Source organism: Macaca mulatta, chromosome 12, assembly GCF_049350105.2.
Source record: "Macaca mulatta isolate MMU2019108-1 chromosome 12, T2T-MMU8v2.0, whole genome shotgun sequence".
NCBI classification, from domain to species: Eukaryota; Metazoa; Chordata; class Mammalia; order Primates; family Cercopithecidae; genus Macaca; species Macaca mulatta.
The window spans coordinates 74,929,475-74,950,491 of record NC_133417.1 but is presented as its reverse complement, the minus strand read 5'-3'; the positions used below and the strand labels follow the sequence as shown (position 1 = coordinate 74,950,491).

The 21,017-nt window shown below is 35.0% G+C and overlaps 1 protein-coding gene across 6 annotated transcripts in view; it reads right to left on the bottom strand.

Moving 5' to 3' along the window:
- The window catches only part of UBR3 (ubiquitin protein ligase E3 component n-recognin 3), a 268,381-nt gene that overhangs the window by 64,592 nt on the left and 182,772 nt on the right, over positions 1-21,017 (bottom strand). For all 6 annotated transcript variants that reach the window (XM_015110341.3, XM_015110343.3, XM_015110344.3 and 3 more), the window contains 2 exons: positions 17,040-17,125; positions 3,363-3,465 (listed from right to left, as the gene is read on the bottom strand). In XM_015110341.3, the coding sequence (XP_014965827.1) occupies positions 3,363-3,465; positions 17,040-17,125 (189 nt within the window). The remainder of the gene's footprint in view (positions 1-3,362; positions 3,466-17,039; positions 17,126-21,017) is intronic.

The window sequence follows — 21,017 nt, the reverse complement described above, 5'->3', positions numbered from 1 at the left end:
AGCGTGTAGAGGGAAATTTATAGCACTAAATGCCCACAAGAGAAAGCAGGAAAGATCTAAAATCGACACCCTAACATCACAATTAAAAGAACTAGAGAAGCAAGAGTAAACACATTCAAAAGCTAGGAGAAGGCAAGAAATAACGAAGATCAGAGCAGAACTGAAGGAGATAGAGACACAAAAAGCTTTCCAAAAAATCAATGAATCCAGGAGCTGGTTTTTGAAAAGATCAACAAAATTGACAGACCGCTAGCAAGATTAATAAAGAAGAAAAGAGAGAAGAATCAAATAGACGCAATAAAAAATGAAAAAGGGGATATCACCACCGACCCCACAGAAATACAAACTACCATCAGAGAATACTATAAACACCGCTACACAAATAAACTAGAAAACCTAGAAGAAATGGATAATTTCTTGGACACTTACACTCTCCCAAGACTAAACCAGAAGAAGTTGAATCCCTGAATAGACCAAGAGCAGGCTCTGAAATTGAGGCAATAATTAATAGCCTACCAATCAAAAAAAAATCCAGGACCAGACGGATTCACAGCCGAATTCTACCAGAGGTACAAGGAGGAGTTGGTACCATTCCTTCTGAAACTATTCCAATCAATAGAAAAAGAGGGAATCTTCCCTAACTCATTTTATGAGGCCATCATCATCCTGATACCAAAGCCTGACAGAGATACAACAAAAAAAGAGAATTTTAGACCAATATCCCTGATGAACATCGATGCAAAAATCCTCAATAAAATACTGGAAAACCGAATCCAGCAGCACATCAAAAAGGTTATCCACCATGATCAAGTGGGCTTCATCCCTGGGGTGCAAGGCTGGTTCAACATACGCAAATCAATAAACGTAATCCAGCATATAAACAGAACCAAAGACACAAACCACATGATTATCTCAATAGATGCAGAAAAGGCCTTTGACAAAATTCAACAGCCCTTCATGCTAAAAACTCTCAATAAATTCGGTATTGATGGAACTTATCTCAAAATAGTAAGAGCTATTTATGGCAAACCCACAGCCAATATCATACTGAATGGGCAAAAACTGGAAGCATTCCCTTTGAAAACTGGCACAAGACAGGGATGCCCTCTCTCACCACTCCTATTCAACATAGTGTTGGAAGTTCTGGCTAGGGCAATCAGGCAAGAGAAAGAAATCAAGGGTATTCAGTTAGGAAAAGAAGAAGTCAAATTGTCCGTGTTTGCAGATGACATGATTATATATTTAGAAAACCCCATCGTCTCAGCCCAAAATCTCCTTAAGCTGATAAGCAACTTCAGCAAAGTCTCAGGATACAAAATCAACGTGCAAAAATCACAAGCATTCTTATACACCAGTAACAGACAAACAGAGAGCCAAATCATGAATGAACTCCCATTCACAATAGCTTCAAAGAGAATAAAATACCTAGGAATCCAACTTACAAGGGATATAAAGGACCTCTTCAAGGAGAACTACAAACCACTGCTCAGTGAAATAAAAGAGGACACAAACAAATGGAAGAACATACCATGCTCATGGATAGGAAGAATCAATATTGTGAAAATGGCCATACTGCCCAAGGTAATTTATAGATTCAATGCCATCCCCATTAAGCTACCAATGACTTTCTTCACAGAATTGGAAAAAACTACTTTAAAGTTCATATGGAACCAAAAAAGACCCCGCATTGCCAAGACAATCCTAAGCCAAAAGAACAAAGCTGGGGGCACCACGCTACCTGACTTCAAACTATACTACAAGGCTACAGTAACCAAAACAGCATGGTACCGGTACCAAAACAGAGATATAGACCAATGGAACAGAACAGTGCCCTGAGAAATAATACCACACATCTACAGCCATCTGATCTTTGACAAACCTGACAAAAGCAAGAAATGGGGAAAGGATTCCCTATTTAATAAATGGTGCTGGGAAAATTGGTTAGCCATAAGTAGAAGGCTGAAACTGGATCCTTTCCTTACTCCTTATGCGAAAATTAATTCAAGATGGATTAGAGACTTAAATGTTAGACCTAAAACCATAAAAACCCTAGAAGAAAACCTAGGTAATACCATTCAGGACATAGGCATGGGCAAGGACTTCATGTCTAAAATACCAAAAGCAATGGCAACAAAAGCCAAAATTGACAAATGGGATCTAATTAAACTAAAGAGCTTCTGCACAGCAAAAGAAACTACCATCAGAGTGAACAGGCAACCTACAGAATGGGAGAAAATTTTTGCAATCTACTCATCTGACAAAGGGCTAATATCCAGAACCTATAAAGAACTCAATCAAATTTACAAGAAAAAAACAACCCCATCAAAAAGTGTGCAAAGGATATGAACAGACACTTTTCAAAAGAAGACATTGATACAGCCAACAGACACATGAAAAAATGCTCATCATCACTCACCACCAGAGAAATGCAAATCAAAACCACAATGAGATACCATCTCACACCAGTTAGAATGGCAATCATTAAAAAATCAGGAAACCACAGGTGCTGGAGAGGATGTGGAGAAACAGGAACACTTTTACACTGTTGGTGGGACTGTAAACTAGTTCAACCATTGTGGAAAACAGTGTGGCTATTCCTCAAGGATCTAGAACTAGAGATACCATTTGACCCAGCCATCCCATTACGGGGGATATACCCAAAGGATTATAAGTCATGCTGCTATAAAGACACATGCACACGTATGTTTACTGCGGCACTATTCACAATAGCAAAGACTTGGAATCAACCCAAATGTCCATCAATAACAGACTGGATTAAGAAAATGTAGCACATATACACCATGGAATACCATGCAGCCATAGAAAAGGATGAGTTCGTGTTCTTTGTAGGGACATGGATGCAGCTGGAAACCACCATTCTCAGCAAACTATCACAAGAACAGAAAACCAAATACCGCATGTTCTCACTCATAGGTGGGAACTGAACAACGAGATCACTTGGACACAGGAAGGGGATCATCACACACCGGGTCTTATTGTGGCGATGGGGAGAAGGGATAGTATTAGGAGATATACCTAATGTAAATGACGAGTTAATGGGTGCAGCACACCAACATGGCACATGTATACATATGTAACAAACCTGCACGTTGTGTACATGTACCTTAGAACTTAAAGTATAAAAAAAAAAAAAAAGATTTTCTCACATGGTGGAAATTTGTATGCAATTTTTACAGACAGCATAATGGTAAACTGTTTTCAATTCTTATGATATATTTCTGTGTTTCATAAAGAAAATGTGAAAAAAATCACATATACTGAAATTTCAATTCCATTTTTATATTTAACACCTATTTTTCATAAAGAGTTTTAATTGATTTTAGTCTTTCAATTATACTTACTGTGGATTCATCTCTTCTAACTGGGTGAGCTTTCTCCAGGGATTATACTCAGAGTCAATGCTATAAAGCCGCATGTGCAAGGCTAATACATGAAACAGCTGATCTGAAAAAATTGAAGGAAAGGTAATTAGAAAGTTCACACATTTGTTCCAGAACAAAATTCAGACAAAATTTCTAGTTATTTCATAACGAAATCTGTTTCCTATCCTGACAATTAAAATTCACCAAGTTTAAGTCCCAATTACTTCACACTCTCTTTTACGGTAAACTCTGAAATACATATCCAAATAATCTGTGCTAGAATCTGGACTGTCCTTACGCTCAATACAGGAATGGTTTTTTTCATCTCCTATCACAGACATACTTGTCCTTGACTTTATGCTGCAGCCTTGCCAATTTGTACTTCTCACCATTGTGGTCTCCTCCTAACCAAACTTTACTATTATCTTCAATCCTCTACCCTGGGTAACATGAACCACAACATCCTAATAGCTCACTGTTAGGTGAAGTTCTTTCTTTGCTTTATATGTCCCTCTAAACCTTGTTTAGACTGAAGAGTGAATTCATCATCTTTGGATTCTACATAAAGAAACAGTAACTGAAATAGAGTATTATTTGGTACCATTTCAACTATTTAAATTTCTTCTATCTGAATTATAACAATAATCTACCAATCTTGGCTTTCAACAAAATTCTGCTCATGACATTTAGAAGAAAATATCACGTTTAAAATTATTCTGGAAAAAAAACCGTAAGTATTGCTTTTGTATCTGATGCATCTCTTCTTTTTTTGTTATAAATGACAAGAATTGTCATTTGGTATAAATTGTCATTTGGTACAAATGACAATAATTATTCTGCCACACAAACTCAAAGATACTTGGAAATCAAAATTTTTCCCTTAAAAAAATATTTTCGAACTCTGCCCACTGAATTGGTCTATAAACAACGATATATTTTAGAAATTCAGATATGATACTTCTTAACATACGATAAAAATTCATTCTTAAATCTAGGAAAAAAGCTAACTGAATGACACAAACCTATTATTGTTACTTACTTTCTAATTAAAACTAGACCAGATATTGCTGCTCTGAGTCAGCAGACCTAGAAATTAACTATATTTTATGTCAACTTACTCAAGATCCATCAATACAAGTGGTGTAGTATGGGGTGTGCATGTGTGTTTATGTGTATATGCGTGTATGTGTATAGTAGTTTTGGGAAGCTGTTAAAAAACATATGAGAGCTGTAAAATAAGTAAAATAAATGTTCTACTCTATGGGGCAGGATAAAGGAAATATATTTTTGTAAGTTTCAATCTGATCTCTCTTTAACAAACAGAAGAATCTAAATACCCTGTTTCATCCTCTATTTCTAAGTCAATATGTAGCCTAAATCTTCCTTAAATTTCTTCATTCTATTAATGACTTAGTTACTTATTATGTGCCAGGCATTATGTTACACTGATTGATAATCTCAATTAATTTTCACAAAAATTCTAGGTGGGTAATACTATTAACCCTCACTTTTGGGGCAAGTAAGTTCCCCAAATTTCCAGTTTTTATAGTAACCTGGTTTCACAGACGATACTGAGAACAAGGGAAGTTTTAGCAGAGGCAAAACATGACTAAAGATTGGTAAATTTTATTTTAATTGAATTATACATAAGAGATTACTAAGCATATAATTTTTACTTTTAATGAGTGTTTTAATGACTAAAACCTAAAAGTGTTTAAAAAACTAAATTCTTCTCACAGAAAAATATTAAGATTATCTCAAGTTGCATGGTGAGGAGTTCTGCATTCTTTTTATATAGGTATTAACTTGATCAAAGGGCTAATTTTAATAACTCCTATCAAGATGAAGGTGGATCATTTTAGTTTCCCTAATTTAATCAAAAGCATAGAAGCTGCAATTGTACTAACCTGTTTTGCATTGAAACCACAGCCAGCACAGAAAATAACGTTACATTCACCTATTTTCCTAATCACTATCCTAATTTAAGAATTTCAGAATGTTAGAAGAAAAGTTTTGCATCATTTCCTTATTCTATAGGTAAGAAAATAGGCCCAGAGAAAGGAAGTACCTTGCCAGCTCACTCTTAATTTATTGTTTTTCTAAAAGTTAAGAATAGGATTCAAGATTTGCCACTTCTTAGTTATTTCTACCACTCCACTTCTTGGGGGTTTTATGATTAAAATAAAAGTACAGGATTCTTTCTCTCTCTCTCTCAGAGAACTGACCAAATAACCATTAATAACTTCAATTTGTTAATAAAATTCATTGTTTATTGTTATTTATTCATTATTTTGTTTTCAAAATTTAGTCTTATAAGAAAGAACTCTAATATTCATTTAGCAGCAACAATGCCTCTTATGCCAGACAAATATTAAAGATGCAGGATGAGGAGAATCTATAATCATAATCAAAAGGTTAACAACTTTAAAAAATGTATTACCTACCAACTGCATGCATGACATTTAAAAAGTTGAAAAATAATTATATCAAGAAAGCATATTAAAATTTTGAATAATAGCAAAAAAAAATTAACTCCTTTCCTAATATAACACATTTTAAAATTCTAAAGTTTGATCCACATATAAAAATAGATTTGGAAAAGACAAATACCTTTAAATTCATTTATAAGTGTGCTGTGATTTCAATCTATGTATAGGAAGCACCACTGTCTGGGAGGAGCCAGGAAGTCCTGCATTGAATCCAAGTCTGTACTAGCCATGTATCCTTAAATAAATTAACTAACCTTAGTTTTACGGTCTGCAAAATAAATATAGCATCATCTTTCTGGTACATTATATAGTATAATAGTTATAGCATAAATCTATAGTATGTTTGTAAGTTGGGCTTACATACAGGTGGATACATATATGTTTTGTATAAATATGAAACAAATTTAACATTTATAAACTTTACAACTAAAATTAGAGATTATTATACATTGGAAACATAAGGTCTCCACATAAAACCATCACTCTACAAACATATATTAACATATATTCTTAACTCTCTTCTCTCTTCTTTCCTTAATATTTGATACCACTCTCCCCTGGCTTTCCTCCGGTTCCTTCTCAGTTACTTTTATGTGCCCTTCTTCTGCTAATGAACCCTAAAAGGTGACATTTCTCATAAAAAAAAGGAAAAGGAATCCTTTGTTAGTCCTCTTTCCCTCTCATTCTGCACACACTACCCAGGCCCACTTCTACCTGTTAAGTTCACAATTCACAAGGCTCTGTGGTACTTCAGATGTTCAACAGGCCTTAAAACCAATACACCCAGACTAACCTGATTTACAGCCCAGCCCAGCTCCAATGTTAATTTCCTTTTATAATTCCTATTTGAGTGAATGATACCACTACCCATGCAAACATCCAAGGAAAAACTTGGGATTCATCTCCCACAGCCTTGCCCTCCATATCCAATTGATTACCAATCCTATTGGTTCTGCCTCTTGTGATCCATCCTATTCTGGCCCACTCTGCCACTACATTGTTTTCCACCTAAATTGCTCAACAGAATGCTCACTCAGCTGTATGCCTTTTGGTTCACCCCTTCCAAACCGTCTAATCAATAAATCTGTTCACAATACCTCATAATTGATGTTGAACCACTGAAGGAACAGGCATAGAAAGCCCTTCATGAGCTAGCCTATTTTCTTTTTCAGGTTTATTTCTTAACCTTCCTTCTTTTCTTTTCAAGTATTCCCCAAAGTGTCATGTTGTCTCATGTCTTTGCAAGCTGTTCTCTCAGCCTAGAAAAGTATCATTTTGTCCTTCAGGCCAACTCAATTCATCTTTCAAGAGCCAGTTCATGTGCTGCTCTGTAAGGTTCTGATACCTCAGAAAGATCAGATTATCCCCTTACTTTATGCATTATCTGTACCTTGTGCTATCTATTTCAATTTTAGCATCTCTTACAGAGTTTTGTAATTACTTTTCATGTTTTCCTCTCTCATTAGATGGTCAGATCTCCCTGAAGAAGACAATTGTGTCTTTACATTTTTGAACCACCTAGGCTAGCACAAGTGCTTGACATACAATAGGATTTTTAAAAGTAGGCTGAGCATTATATATTTACAATTCTATGAAAAAATCATAAACATAAAATTCATGATGATTTTCTACTTTTCCCTCTCTGTCACAATGACACATTGGTTCAGTTACCAAGAAGCAAGCCAATTAATCAGCCCTACTTTCACTTCCCCAAAAGAGACTGACCTCTCAACTCTAACTACTAAAGCAGTGCTTGACCTACTTGCTCCTACCATCTTCTTCCCATGCTGGTTCCCATGCGACAACTCACCTGGGATAAATTCTATTTTCTGCAATATCTAATCAAATTCTTTACAACTGTGACAAGTCTAAAGTATTATGTGATTAATCACAAGACAGACACATCATCTCTGAAAATGAGAAAACAACACTGAAAGACCAGTTTGTCCTTAAGAAAATCTAAGACTTAATTATAAGTACTCCTAGCTAGAACCAAAAAGTAAGGTTTAAGAAATCCTTCTACCTTTGTCAACATTAAGGTAAGACTATTAAAAAAAAAAACTCTATAAAATATAACTCCAAATTTATTATATAATTGAGTTTCACATGATGTGTATGAATACCACACACACACACAAACACACACACAGATACTATTATGCCAATTTTTATGACCTCAGGAATATCCACTTAAAGAAACTAAAATCAAAGTTACCATATGTCTAAATCTTATCAAAAATGCTTTTGAAGCAGATGTTCCAGCACCATCCTGGAAACTGTGTATCTCTGTTAGTTATTTATTTTCTTTCTTTTTTGGAGATGGAGTCTCATACTGTTGCCCAAGATGGAGGACAATGGCACAATCTCAGCTCACTGTAACCTCTGACTCCCGGGTTCAAGCAATTCTCCTGCCTCGGCCTCCCAAGTAGCTGGGATTACAGGCTCCTGCCACCATGCCCAGCTAATTTTTTGTATTTTTAGTAGAGATGGAGTTTCACAGTGTTACCCAGGATGGTCTCGATCTCCTGACCTCGTGATCTACCCACCTCCAGCCCTCTGTCAGTTATTTCTAAACATGCAAGAAATCTAAAACTGGTAGGTTATTTCTTACTATACTCATACTGATCATTAAGATATAAAGACATTAAAGAGTTATCCTGAAGACTTCCTGCCAGGTGTGGTGGCTCACACCTGTAATCCCAGCACTTTGGGAGGCCAAGGGGGGGTGGACCATGAGGTCAGGAGATCGAGACCAACATGGTGAAACCCCATCTCTACTGAAAAATACAAACCCCATCTCTACTAAAAATACAAAAATTAGCCAGGTGTAGTTGCAGGTGCCTGTAATCCCAGCTACTCAGGAGGCTGAGGCAGGAGAATCACTTGAACCTGGGAGACAGAGGTTGCAGTAAGCCAAGACCATGCCACTGGACTCCAGCCTAGGCGACAGAGCAAGACATCTCAGAAACAAAACAAACAAAACAAAACAAAAATTAGCTGGTTGTGGTGGTGGGCGCCCATAATCCCAGCTACTTTAGAGGCTGAGGCAGGAGAATTGCTTGAACCCAGGAGACAGAGGTTGCTGTGAGCCGACATGGTGCCACTGCACTCCAGCCTGGGCAACAGAGTGAGACTCCGTCTCAAAAAAACAAAAAGACTTTGATAAATATGGTTCTATCTTAAATTGTACCACTGTTAAAATGCACCTAAGGTAAACTTAACGGGGTCTGCATTCAAGATTTCAGTCTTACCAGTCTAGTCATCAATAGTTAAATCACTGTCAATGAAAAAAACCTCAGTCAGGTAAGGTGACACATACCTGTAGTCCCAGCCACTCAGAAGGCTAAGGTGGGAGGATTATTTGAGCCCAGGAGTCTGAGACCAGCATAGGTAACAAAGCAAGACCCTGTCCCTTAAAAAAAAAAAAAAAAAAAAAAAAAAAAAATCTCAACTAGCCAAATGATTCTCTGAAATATCATAGCGGTGGAAAAAAAAAAAATCTCCCTTTCTCTGCAACTGAATAATTAAAGTGAAGAAATGGTTCTGACCTATTTATCCTAAGGTGAACTGTAATAGGTGTGAGTATACACCTCTCACAGCAAAGCCAGCTTCCACTGGTTCCTCTGTACATTCCTGAGAAATCAGCCATGAAGAGACGGGAGAGAGCTCCTTAAATGAGGTCTGGGAACAGGTCCAAGAAGAAGGGAATATCTGTAGATCTGGTTCCCAAGAGACAGAAGGTTGATGTCATGGATGACAGGAGCTGACTCATCTCTCCCTATCCCATTCCTAAGCACTCCAGGCAAGGCAGGGCAGAGAATCAAGTGGCAGTTATGGTAGAATTTTAAAGGGTTAAAAGACAAGTTTAATAATCATTATTATATATAATAACATTATGTAAGATACTTTAGCTCATATATCTAATACTATTTGATCATTACATTAACTATGATGGATATATCAGATAGTCAGTATAAGTACCATCATCCTCACTTCCACAATGAGGTAAAAAGTTAGGTTAGTTTCCTGAAGTCCAACAGATAACAAATACACTAGAATCCACATCTTCAAACTCCAACCTGGTGTTCTTTCCAGCACTGTATGCTATGTTTTCGCACGTCAACAAGGACACATGGGAGTTTGGCAATAGAGTGGGGAAGTGTTGCTTCCTTTGGAGAGGTTTTTTCTGCCATGTGAGGAAGGGAAGACAGTGAAAAAAAAGGCTGTCTTTAGTACTTTCATAATTTCCATGCTGTGTTCCTCTCCTGCCTCCCAGAGTTCCTATGTCTCCACTCCCAGGCACACTATGACATCATTCTCTGGTTACCTCAAGTATCCACAAGTATTATTATTAGCTTCAACAAATTGTTCACCTTATACTTTAAGGTTTCAGTGACTAGAAGCCTCCCCTTTTCCCTTTCTGACAGAGCTTAGGATGATAAGAGGCAGGGAGAGGTACAATTCTGTTTCTGCATATAGGTAGCCCTAGGAAGGGGAAGAGAGAGGTCAGTTCTTAGGACTCCTAATTTCCCCTTTATTAAAGAGACACATTCCATGAATCCAGGTCTTATTGATGCACCTCATCTAAAATGGAGGTAGGGTTTGTCCCATCTAACTGCAGAAGAAAGAAGCTGCCTTGCCCTAAGCCAAGTAAGATCTGAAGACCCCATGCCCTGATAGTGAAAACTACTATCTATGGTACTTAGTTCTTAGAATGCCCAAATTATAAATATAGAAAGGCCTGGCTACTTAAGTCACAAATCATGGGACTTTCAGAAAGGCCTTAAAGAAAAGTTAAAGCCACTCTTCTAACTTAAATTTTCATGCCACATTCTTAAACCTCTCCAAAGTAACAATGTATTTTGTTCTCAACAGACAAACTTTATCATGTGGATAAATCTCATTCCGTCCTCCTAATCTCATCTCTGAAGAGGTCAAAACAATGTTTGTCAAGTCCCTTAAAAAAAACTGCAATGGACTGAATGTTTATGTCCCACCAAAATTCATACGTTAAAGTCCCAACCCCAAGGTTAGTATAAGGAGGTGGGCCTTTGAGAAGTGATTAGGTCATGAGGAAGCCCTCATGAATGGGATTAGTGCTCTCATAAAAGAGATCCCAGAGAGATCTCTTGCCACTTCCACCACGTGAGGTTACAGTGAGAAGACAGCTATGTATGAGGAAGCAAGCAGGTCCTCACCAGACACCAAATCTGCTGGAGCCTTGATCTTAGACTTCCCAGCCTCCAGATCTGTGAGAAACACATTTCTGTTGTATATAAGCCACGCAGTCTATGGTATATTGTTATAGACTAAGACAAAAATTGAGCTAAAAATTGTTATCTTGCTCCTTCTCCTTATCCACACACCCCCTAATTTGACAATTATAGTGTTGAAATAGGAGAAATATTAATGTTGAGATTTACAATCTATAGAAACTAGAATATATATTATAAAATTGAATTCTTACAACAATCCTCTGATTGGGTATTAATGAGGAACAGAATCTCACTCTCTAGTTTACACTATGCTGCCTTTTAATATCACCATCCTTCAAAAGGCTTACCAAACTCCTCACCTATCTCAAAAAGTACTCTTTATCTCTGAAAGTGTTTAAGCAGAGCACAAATGATTGGAATAGTAGGGACAAGATGCCTGAGCTAGATAACATTTAGACTAGGTGATTTCCTAAGTAACTTTTAGCTCAAAGATTCTGATTCTATTTATCATGTGACTTCATTGACAGCCTCTATTTTTTATTTACGCACTACTTAAGAGCAAAATAAAATATAAAACAAAATACCAAAATCTTCTGAATTTGTAAGATGTATCAAAAGAAAAGAACAACAAAAACTCCAAGCCTTGATTTAGTCTATAGTATATGACTATAGATAAAGTATAATTCTAAAAGTTCCTAGAGTATAACTCCTAGTCCAGCTATTTGCCTTTTGTGCTTAATGTCAATGATGTTAATTAACAGGGGGAAAAAGCTCCAGATTGGAGCTTTGCATGTAAGAGTTAACAACCATGAACATCTGTCAGGACACAGATCATCCAGTCTAATACACTAATTTTATAGATGAGGAAACTGAAGCCAAAAACATAAAATGTCTTGCGTAAGCACATGCCTATGACTCCTAGTTTGCTGTTGTCTATTCCACCACATATGCATCTTTCATGTTGGCCCTAAATACACACCAACTGGCTCTTCAGAACATAAAACATTCCCAAATACCACAAAATCAGCTTTTAGCCATCAAATCTTACCAATAACTAGTCTCAGCAGACAATTTACACATTTTTGTATTAATTTATACCTTTTGACCATTATAATAATTTGATGGCCAAATTTCCATCCTTTTTATGGTAACAAAAATTGAACAAAATTGTTATTCAGTCTGCTTGCAGAAATTGATATTTTTACATTTAAAAAGGCTTTCATAAACCATCAATGTAAAAATTTTAATACTAAATGTGAAATAATAAGGCCAGGCTACTTCAAAGTAATTTTAGGCCAGGCATAGTGGTTCATGCCTATAATCGCAGCACTTTGGGAGGCCAAGGTGGGAGCACTGCTTAAGGCCAAAACCTTGAGACCAGCCTCATCAACACAGCGAGACCCCATCGCTACAAAGAAATATATTAAAAAATTAGTTGGGTGTGACGGTGTGTGTCTGCTGTCCTAGCTACTCGGGAGGCTGAGGTGGGAGGACTGCTTGAGCCCAGGAGTTCGAGGCTGCAGTGAACTATGATTGTGCCACTGCACTCCAGCCTGAGTGACAAAGGGGAGACCCTGTTTCTCAAAAATAAAGAGTAATTTTGTTAAAACTCATTACTTGTTTAACAATATCCTTATGCTGCCTAACTGTAGGGAGAAATTAATGTCAAAATAATTTTCTATAATTTTTTTTTTTTGAGACAGCATCTTGCTCTGTCGCCCAGTCTGTAGTGCAATGGCACAGTCATGGCTCACTGCAGCCTCCACCTTCTGGGCTTAAGCGATCCTCCCACCTCCATCTCCTGAGTAGTTGGGACCACAGGCTCACGCCACCACACCCAGCTAATTTTTTTTTTCTTTTTAGAGATGACGTTCTCCCTATGTTGCCCAGGCTGTTAACAACTTCTGGACTCAAGTGATCCTCCCCACCTCAGCTTCCCAAAATGTTAGGATCACAGGAGTGAGCCATTGCACCTGGCTAATTTTCTGTAATTTTAAATTCACCAAAAATTCACTCTTTCTCTGAGAAAGTAGAACTATTTTAAGTTGCCTGCACAGATCTAAGCTGGGTTGCTTGCTATGAATAGCAAATTCTGGTAGAAATTATTTACTGCAGTGACTATGCATAATTTCTTGATCAGATCATAGATTACATCAAAATTAAGTCAGAACTTCCCAAATGAAAATGTCAAGGTAAGAGTTTGCCTTATCCTCTCTTGCCTACCGTTTCATTTTTAATCTCTCTATAAAATCATGGAATCCATTTGAGACATGAACTGTGGTTTCTTAGTTAAATGACAGTAATAAGCAGAAAAATTCTCAGACCCAAAGACAGGAAAAAACATTTACCTACAAATAATTTTATATTATGCTCCAATATTAATAATCTATCAAATGGCATTGCCAATGGTTTCAACAATTTCTACTTGAGAAATACACTGAGAATATCATGCCAAAAAAGTGTCAAAAGCATGTGAACTTCACTAGAATTTATGGAGTGTCATATTTACTTTCAAATCACTTGAATGAAGAAATTAATACAGTAAGCTTAATATTTTTCTTAATAAAAAGTTATGCCTTTAATTTTTACATCTGCTTTTTCCAACATATGTTGCTAACCAAGTTGGTGGTACTTACCGTATATATCAATTTGTAACAAAAACTCGAAACCTCACTTACCTTTCAAAGTCTTGTTCAAATGCCTTGTCCACCAAAAGCTTCACTGATTCCAGCAGATAGATATGATCCCAAACCTCTAAATTCCCTAGAACTTCTAAGTAACTTTTCACTGCTGGAATCAGTGAAGTTTTTAGTGGACGTGGCATTTGAACAAATCTCATCTGCTGAATACAAGTCCAGCAGATGAGAACCAGTCTCTAGAACCAGTATCATGTGCTGAATACAAAGTCCTAAATGCCTGATCTTCCCTGGTGGGTAAGGAGGAGGGCTAGAACTCTGACCTGGGAATCAGCAGCTATGCCATATGTGAGAGCTAACGCACATGGCTCACAGCAAGAGCAAGGGGAACCAGCCAGCAAACTGGCAAGGAATAAAGGAGAACTAACTGGTATCCAGGGCAGAAGGACTCAGGACTAGGACTTGCAAAAATGTCTGAAAAGATGGCTCAGAACAAAGGATTTATGGTGAAAGGCTGATAAAAGAAAATAGACAAGATAAATAGGAGAGTAAGCACAGAAGGGCCTGGAAAGATCCCAAGGCAATGTTGTACAGTAGAGTGTCTTTGACTAAACCAATGGGTGAAAGGTCTTAAAAGTTCTGCATCCTTTGGGACACTTAAGGGCAGGAGATATGTCTTATATAACTGAATTTACAGTCAGAAGAGCTGGGCTCAAGTGCAAGCTCTGACATTTTCCAGCTGTGTGACTTGGCAAGGCAATTACTCTGAACTTCAGATTCCTTTTCTATGAAAAAGAGATAACACCTATTTCACATGGTTGTTCTAAAGATTAAATAATTTATGTGAAAGAACTTTACAAACTTTAAAACTACAAACGTAGGATATTATTAAAATACCATAGTATGCTGCTATGTGAGCTAATTTGAGTAGCTTTTTACTATGGAAAATTTCCCACACACATATTTTTAGGACTGACGTTTTGCTCTGATTGACACTGGTTAACTACCCTCAACTATTTAAAAATGTCTGAAGATGTAGTTGAATGGCATTGTTCCATTTCAATTTTATTTCTCACCAGAGATTTGGCCATTAATATTTTCTGCTTTCATTGTTGTAGAAAGAACAATCTTCTTCTCTTCTCCCCCACTGAGTGTATGTGTGTGTCCCCATAATTATATACCAGGCATGACACAATCCTTTCTAGACAAAATTTATTAGAAGTTTTCCTGACTAGACAAATTTTCAGTTTCATCAAGAAGTCGTAACAGAACAGTATTTCAAAAGTGTGATATTCTTAGAATGAAAAAAGTTCCCTTATCATTTGCTTAGTCAGTGAGGCATTTTCTCACTCTCCTCAAAAACATTATGGAAGAAAAAAACATTAAAAGTGAGATTTTCAAAAAGTAATAAAGAGCAATCAATGGGAAAAGGAAAATATGAATACAAGAAGATTTTTCCCTAGAAAAAAGAATTTTTTTTTTTTATAATACCACTGAAGTTGCACTGGAAGATCAAAAAAATGAGATATTTGCACTGAGATCCCATGAATCATCATCAATTTGAGTCCTGGTGTACAATTTAAGTTTGAATTTTATTTGAATAAATAACAAATACTAAGTTCATACACTTGTAAGATAGTGGGATTTTGTATATATACAACATATTCTATATATATGACTTACAGGCTGCTTTTATTAATATTAGGATAAATAAGTAATTGAACAATAATAAATTATACAAAAACTAAGAAACATATTAACTTATATTTAGGATAAACTGTATCATGACTTTGTCTATACTGGCACAGTGTAATTTCTTATTTAGTAAAGGGAAAAATAAGCGAAAATCTGAAAGTAACTATAAATTTAACAATTTAAATTACAAAATTGACTCTGGTAATTGAAGTGACTACCATCAGAATTTTATTACTATTTTCAGGAATCTGGATAAATTCATTATTTACAAGCCTCTAGATAAGTTTAAGTGCCTCAGAGAAAAAAAATTAAGTAGATTTTTAAAAACAGAAAATCATTCACTAAAGTAAACACTTTGTAACACAATGGTTTCTGGAATATTATCAGCCAATGCCAAACATCAATTAATAACAAATTAACAAGAAAGAATAATTTATATAACTAAAATGATTATTATATCTATTAATTCAAACAGATTAGAAACTAAAACTCCCATGTATCAACAACTACCTTTGAAACATACTAGTAAAGCACTGAACAGAAATAGGGTTTAGATGAATGCATAGAGGGGTCAATTTTTACTAATACTTGGTTAAAAAATAAAAACAATAACCTCCAAAATCTTAAGTTCTAGGAATAAAGTGACAATCCAAAAGAAAAGGCAATTTATAAGACTTTAAAGATAACCAAGTTAAAATTTCACATACGTTTGCTTTTACGTTAGAAATTTTAAAGTGCTTTTGATCATCCCTCTGCTTTGAAATCAATTCAAAATTACATATTTTTTGAAATAACATATTTTTGTTAAAACACCAACATGTATTGATAATTTTTAATACTTTTTTTAGTATTTTAAGAAAAATACTCATTTTTCAAAAGACGATATTATGTGTTTTAAACAAGTTTTATTTCCTACACCAATCACATTAGGTAATATTTCAACTCCAGTGATCTGGGGCCAATAATCAGAGCTATATGGTGACATTCAATAATAATATTCCTAGTATTCACCTTAATTCCCTAAACATTGACTAAAAAATGATAGCATCAAAGCCATGCTTATGAAAAATCTACCTTAAATTACAAGTTACACTTTTCTCAAATATATCCTTACAAACAAGATTGCAGAATTATGCTCATTTTATAACATAAAGTATATATATAAATAAAAGCAAACATCTGTAATTTCAATTCATTTTAATATGCACATCAAAATATAGCACAAATATCTTCATTAATAGCAATAATATAAATCTGTGGGCAACATATATTGTCTTTATAAAAATATTTTCTTAATTCAATGTAAAAATTATTTAAGAGAATTAAAGTTTAAGGACAATTTTTTATAGCTGAGAATAATACAGTGCTTAAATTTTGAAACAGTATAAACCTCGTCACTTAGCATCACATTTATCTGCTAGGTAATCATAATCTAGAAAGAGCTAAATATTCATATGATTCTTCCAAGTACAAGATTAACCATTTAAAGTACATATCACTATCTATATAGATCATATATAACATAGACAGAATTTGAAATACACCAAAATGTCACTTTACCTGTCAATGCTTCCAAAAATGACAGAATTTTTTTTAAATTTAGTACTATTTAGTACTTACTTAAACAAGACCTTTTGCCAGCTGTGCTTGCACCACCTGAACACAAATTGCCTCCTCGATGAATCAATTCAAGTTCTAAATTGGTTCTGTAAGTAAAACATTATATCTCAGTCACTAAACTGAAGAGTCTTTACTAATTTGCTTTACTGACATGTCTGAATCAACCTAAAAAATAAAGTTCTTCAACTTTTTTTGCAAAAGCAGTTTTTATGTTGTATCAATAATAATCGTATTTATCTGATATTAAGAAATAAAAAGGGAACAATTTATCCATCCTTACTTATATGTTCATATTTATACCTGCAAAAAATTGCACACATCATGGTGTAATTGTTGCAAAGTCCCAACTCTTGGCACATACTAAAAACTAGGCCTTAAGAAAAAAAAAACCTGCAACATATTTCATAAACCTTCATAAGAATATGAAGAAAGAATTTGTACTCCAACATCAGCCACTGTGTAGGTGGTTATTGCCATATAAAACACAAGGGCATACCAATTTTTCTATCAGAGAAATGGTTATCATTCATTAGAGGTTAGATGGTATCTGGAAATCAGTATTAAGAAACAAAATCACTAATATCGAAATGGCTAAGAACACCACATATAATTTAACAGCAGTCTCTCTTATGGACTTCTAAAACTAGTTTCATTAAAATACACTGTGTAACTATTGATATGGCTAACCATCAATATTGTTCATACATCTGAAATTGCAAGGTATTTAGCAATTATTAGCTTACAAAATAGCAATAATCAATAAATCAACATTTCAAAAATCAAACTAATGCAGAATCTAAGGATTTATTCAAAAACAGTAGCAGTAAAATAACCAATTATGCCAAAATAAATAACAACTCTGAGAAAGAATTTAAATTGTATTTTTCTTCAACAGTATTAATACACTTAGACATACCTTTATTTTCTACAACCAAAACTGAATAGACTAGTTTATATTCAAGATATGCATTTAACCCTAATAGTGAGATACTGTCCCACTTAAAAAAAAAAAAAAAGAGAAAAAGCAGTTTCAAGCTTACTCTTTGCAAGTGAATTCATGAAAGACTATTATCCTATTTTATTTAAAACAACACATTTTGCACTAGTTTGGCTGTATTTTGAACACAGAATGTTTTGAGATTATATTTCCATGTATTTACTTATAAATGCAAATTGTTAAAAATATTAATATTCCTAAGTCTGTACATTTGCCACCCATTTCTAAAGGAATGCTTTAATCCTCTCTACTCAGGGTGGGAGAAAAAGCAATTTAACACTGATAATGTTCCAGCTCAGAGCTCCATCTGGTTGCTGCTGATAAGGGCATCTGTGTGACAAGGGAATTTTCCACCCTTCAGGCGATTTGCATTGCTCACTGAACTTCTAAAAACCTACCAGCAAGGAAGCAGGGACAGGGATTTCATACTAGTGGACAGAAAGCGAGCGGAGACCAGCATGTGTTCCTTCATCAAGGGAATATAAATGAGATCAATACATTTTGTTTTCACAAATCTTCTGTTGCCTAATCTGTAGAAAAAAATTAATGGCTATATTCTCTTATAAAAACTAAGATTTCCTAGATACTACTTTTAAGAGAGCTAACCAGAAACACAAACAATACTTACAAATGAATGTTAAAACCAGAATGTCAACATTTCACCATATTTGCAAAAATATTCATTAAAATTAAATATAAGAACAATTCTGTTTTCTCAATCCCCAAATATAAAGGATGACAAACATGTTACTAACAATTTCATTGCAAAGAATACTAGAAAAAAAACTAGTAAAATCTAATTAATTATTCCAGATTATGACTGGAAGATCTCCTATGCAATATTCTTTCTGAATTAAAAATAAAAAAACTACCTATCCAAAGGATTAATGTGAATAATATCTACAATTTTACATTTCTTAACATTTTTTTTTGAGAGATGAGGTCTTGCTGTGTTTCCCAGGGTGTATTTGAACTCCTGTGCTCAAGCAATCCTCCTGCCTCAGCCTCCAAGTAGCCAGGAATAGGCGCACACCACTGCATCCAGCAATATCTAGGATTTTAAAATCCAATATGGCTCTAAATATCAACTTTTATTTCATTTATGTGAAAACTGGTCCTTTGAGACATGCTAAAGAACACACAAATGGGTCATATGTCCCATGTCCACATTTCCTCAACTGCTGAAATTCACACAGCAGTATTATGTTTCTTCCCTCCTCAATGAATGATGTAAAACTAAAGATATGCTGGGAGTGGTAATTTTCTGAGCTTTTTGCTGTGAAAGAAAAGCAGACTCTTTTCTGTATTTTCTAACACAAATACATTCAAATTAGTTTGGAAGAAAAAGGAGAAAATCTCCACCTCTGAAATAATGATGAGAAAGACTGTTTAAAGCCTACCCTAGTGGCCACCTAGATATGCGTATTAAAAACCCCTCTAACTATGCTCCAGCTTCTTTTTGCATGACCAAAGTATGCTGTCTTCTCAACCCCCCATTCCACACTAACTTCTATTTTAGACCATAATTTGAAAAGCAAATGTGTGTACACACACTACACACCCCACACTCTCAAACACACGTTGGTTGGGTGAAAAAGGCAAAGCTTCTGGAAAGAGATCTAGGTTCAAGGCCTGAGTAGACCACTTAGTAGCTGAGCAAGTTACTCAATTTCTCAGGGGAAAAAAAAAAAAAACAGTATCTTCATCCATACCACAGCCTACATTATACAAGAGGCAATTCAAGTTTTAACTTCTCCAGGAAGCTTTCCTGGGACAAGAAAGAAGGCCTTACGCATATTTCATATTTCAATTTGCTCATCTTCCCTTCAGAAGTTCTACAGTACTTTCTCTATATGACATTTTTAAAAACAAATTATATTCTGTTATATAGATTGATGTTATATTAGTTCCATCTCCCCAACTAAATTGTAAATTCCTGGAGAACAGGGATTATTTCATATATAGCTTCTAAATCCCCAATGGTACCTGGCAAGATGCTTTAAAAAAAAAAAGTGTGAAGTGTGTGTGGGGGGGGGGGGAATGACATCTTTTTTTTGATATGTAACCAATTATAAGATTCTCTTTAGCCCCTGCAGTTTATTTTCTTTCTTTTCCTAACTCTTCCATTCCCTTAAACCCTGTAGTAACCCCCGTCCAAGCCCCAAAAAAAGGATTGTTTTAGGAAAGAATTTTCTGTTTTTTAAAAGGCTTCATAATTTGGTATTTAGCAAGCATCCGTTTTATTTTGAACAGAATTAGTTTACAAAGTAACTAACCTGTGAAGGTACATTGCCTCTGCTGAGTAACCACGATTTAAAGATGTCTCTCCACCTACATTGCAGTTACTTACGTTTCATTTTCTTTCCATTTTTCTCTATACAAACCACCTACTACTCACCGATACCTTTTGATTATATGAAATTTGAGTCCAAAATCCTTGGAAAAATCAGTTACTGAAATTCATGTCATTCATTGTTTCAACAAAAAAATAATGAATTGGTATTAAAAAAAGAAAACTTTCTTCCCCCAAATTAGCTTTCCATTATCTGTTTAGATGACTGACATTTGCAATAGAATGAAAATTCTGGAAATACATTAAAACTTGAATGTAATAATTTTGATTAATTTTTCAATTATTTTAAATTTGAATGGATTTTCCAACAGTTTCTTCTCTGATATCCTCAGAAAATTCTCCAAGGCTTCACCATGCAAATAAAATTTAAAAACAAAAGACATGTACTGTCTTACAAAAAAAAAACAAAAAACAAAAAACTCTAAAACTCACCAGAAACACTTTGCTTCTAAATATCCAAAATTCAAACTCTCTGAAGAGCAAACAAAATTACTTATTCAGCAGGGAGAAATTCAGCTCTAAGAAATGAGGGTTATATTCTACTCACATTACTAATACTAAATACAAATAAACGTGCAAATTCTAATGAATTATACCTTTTAAAATCACTACATTTAATTCAAAACTT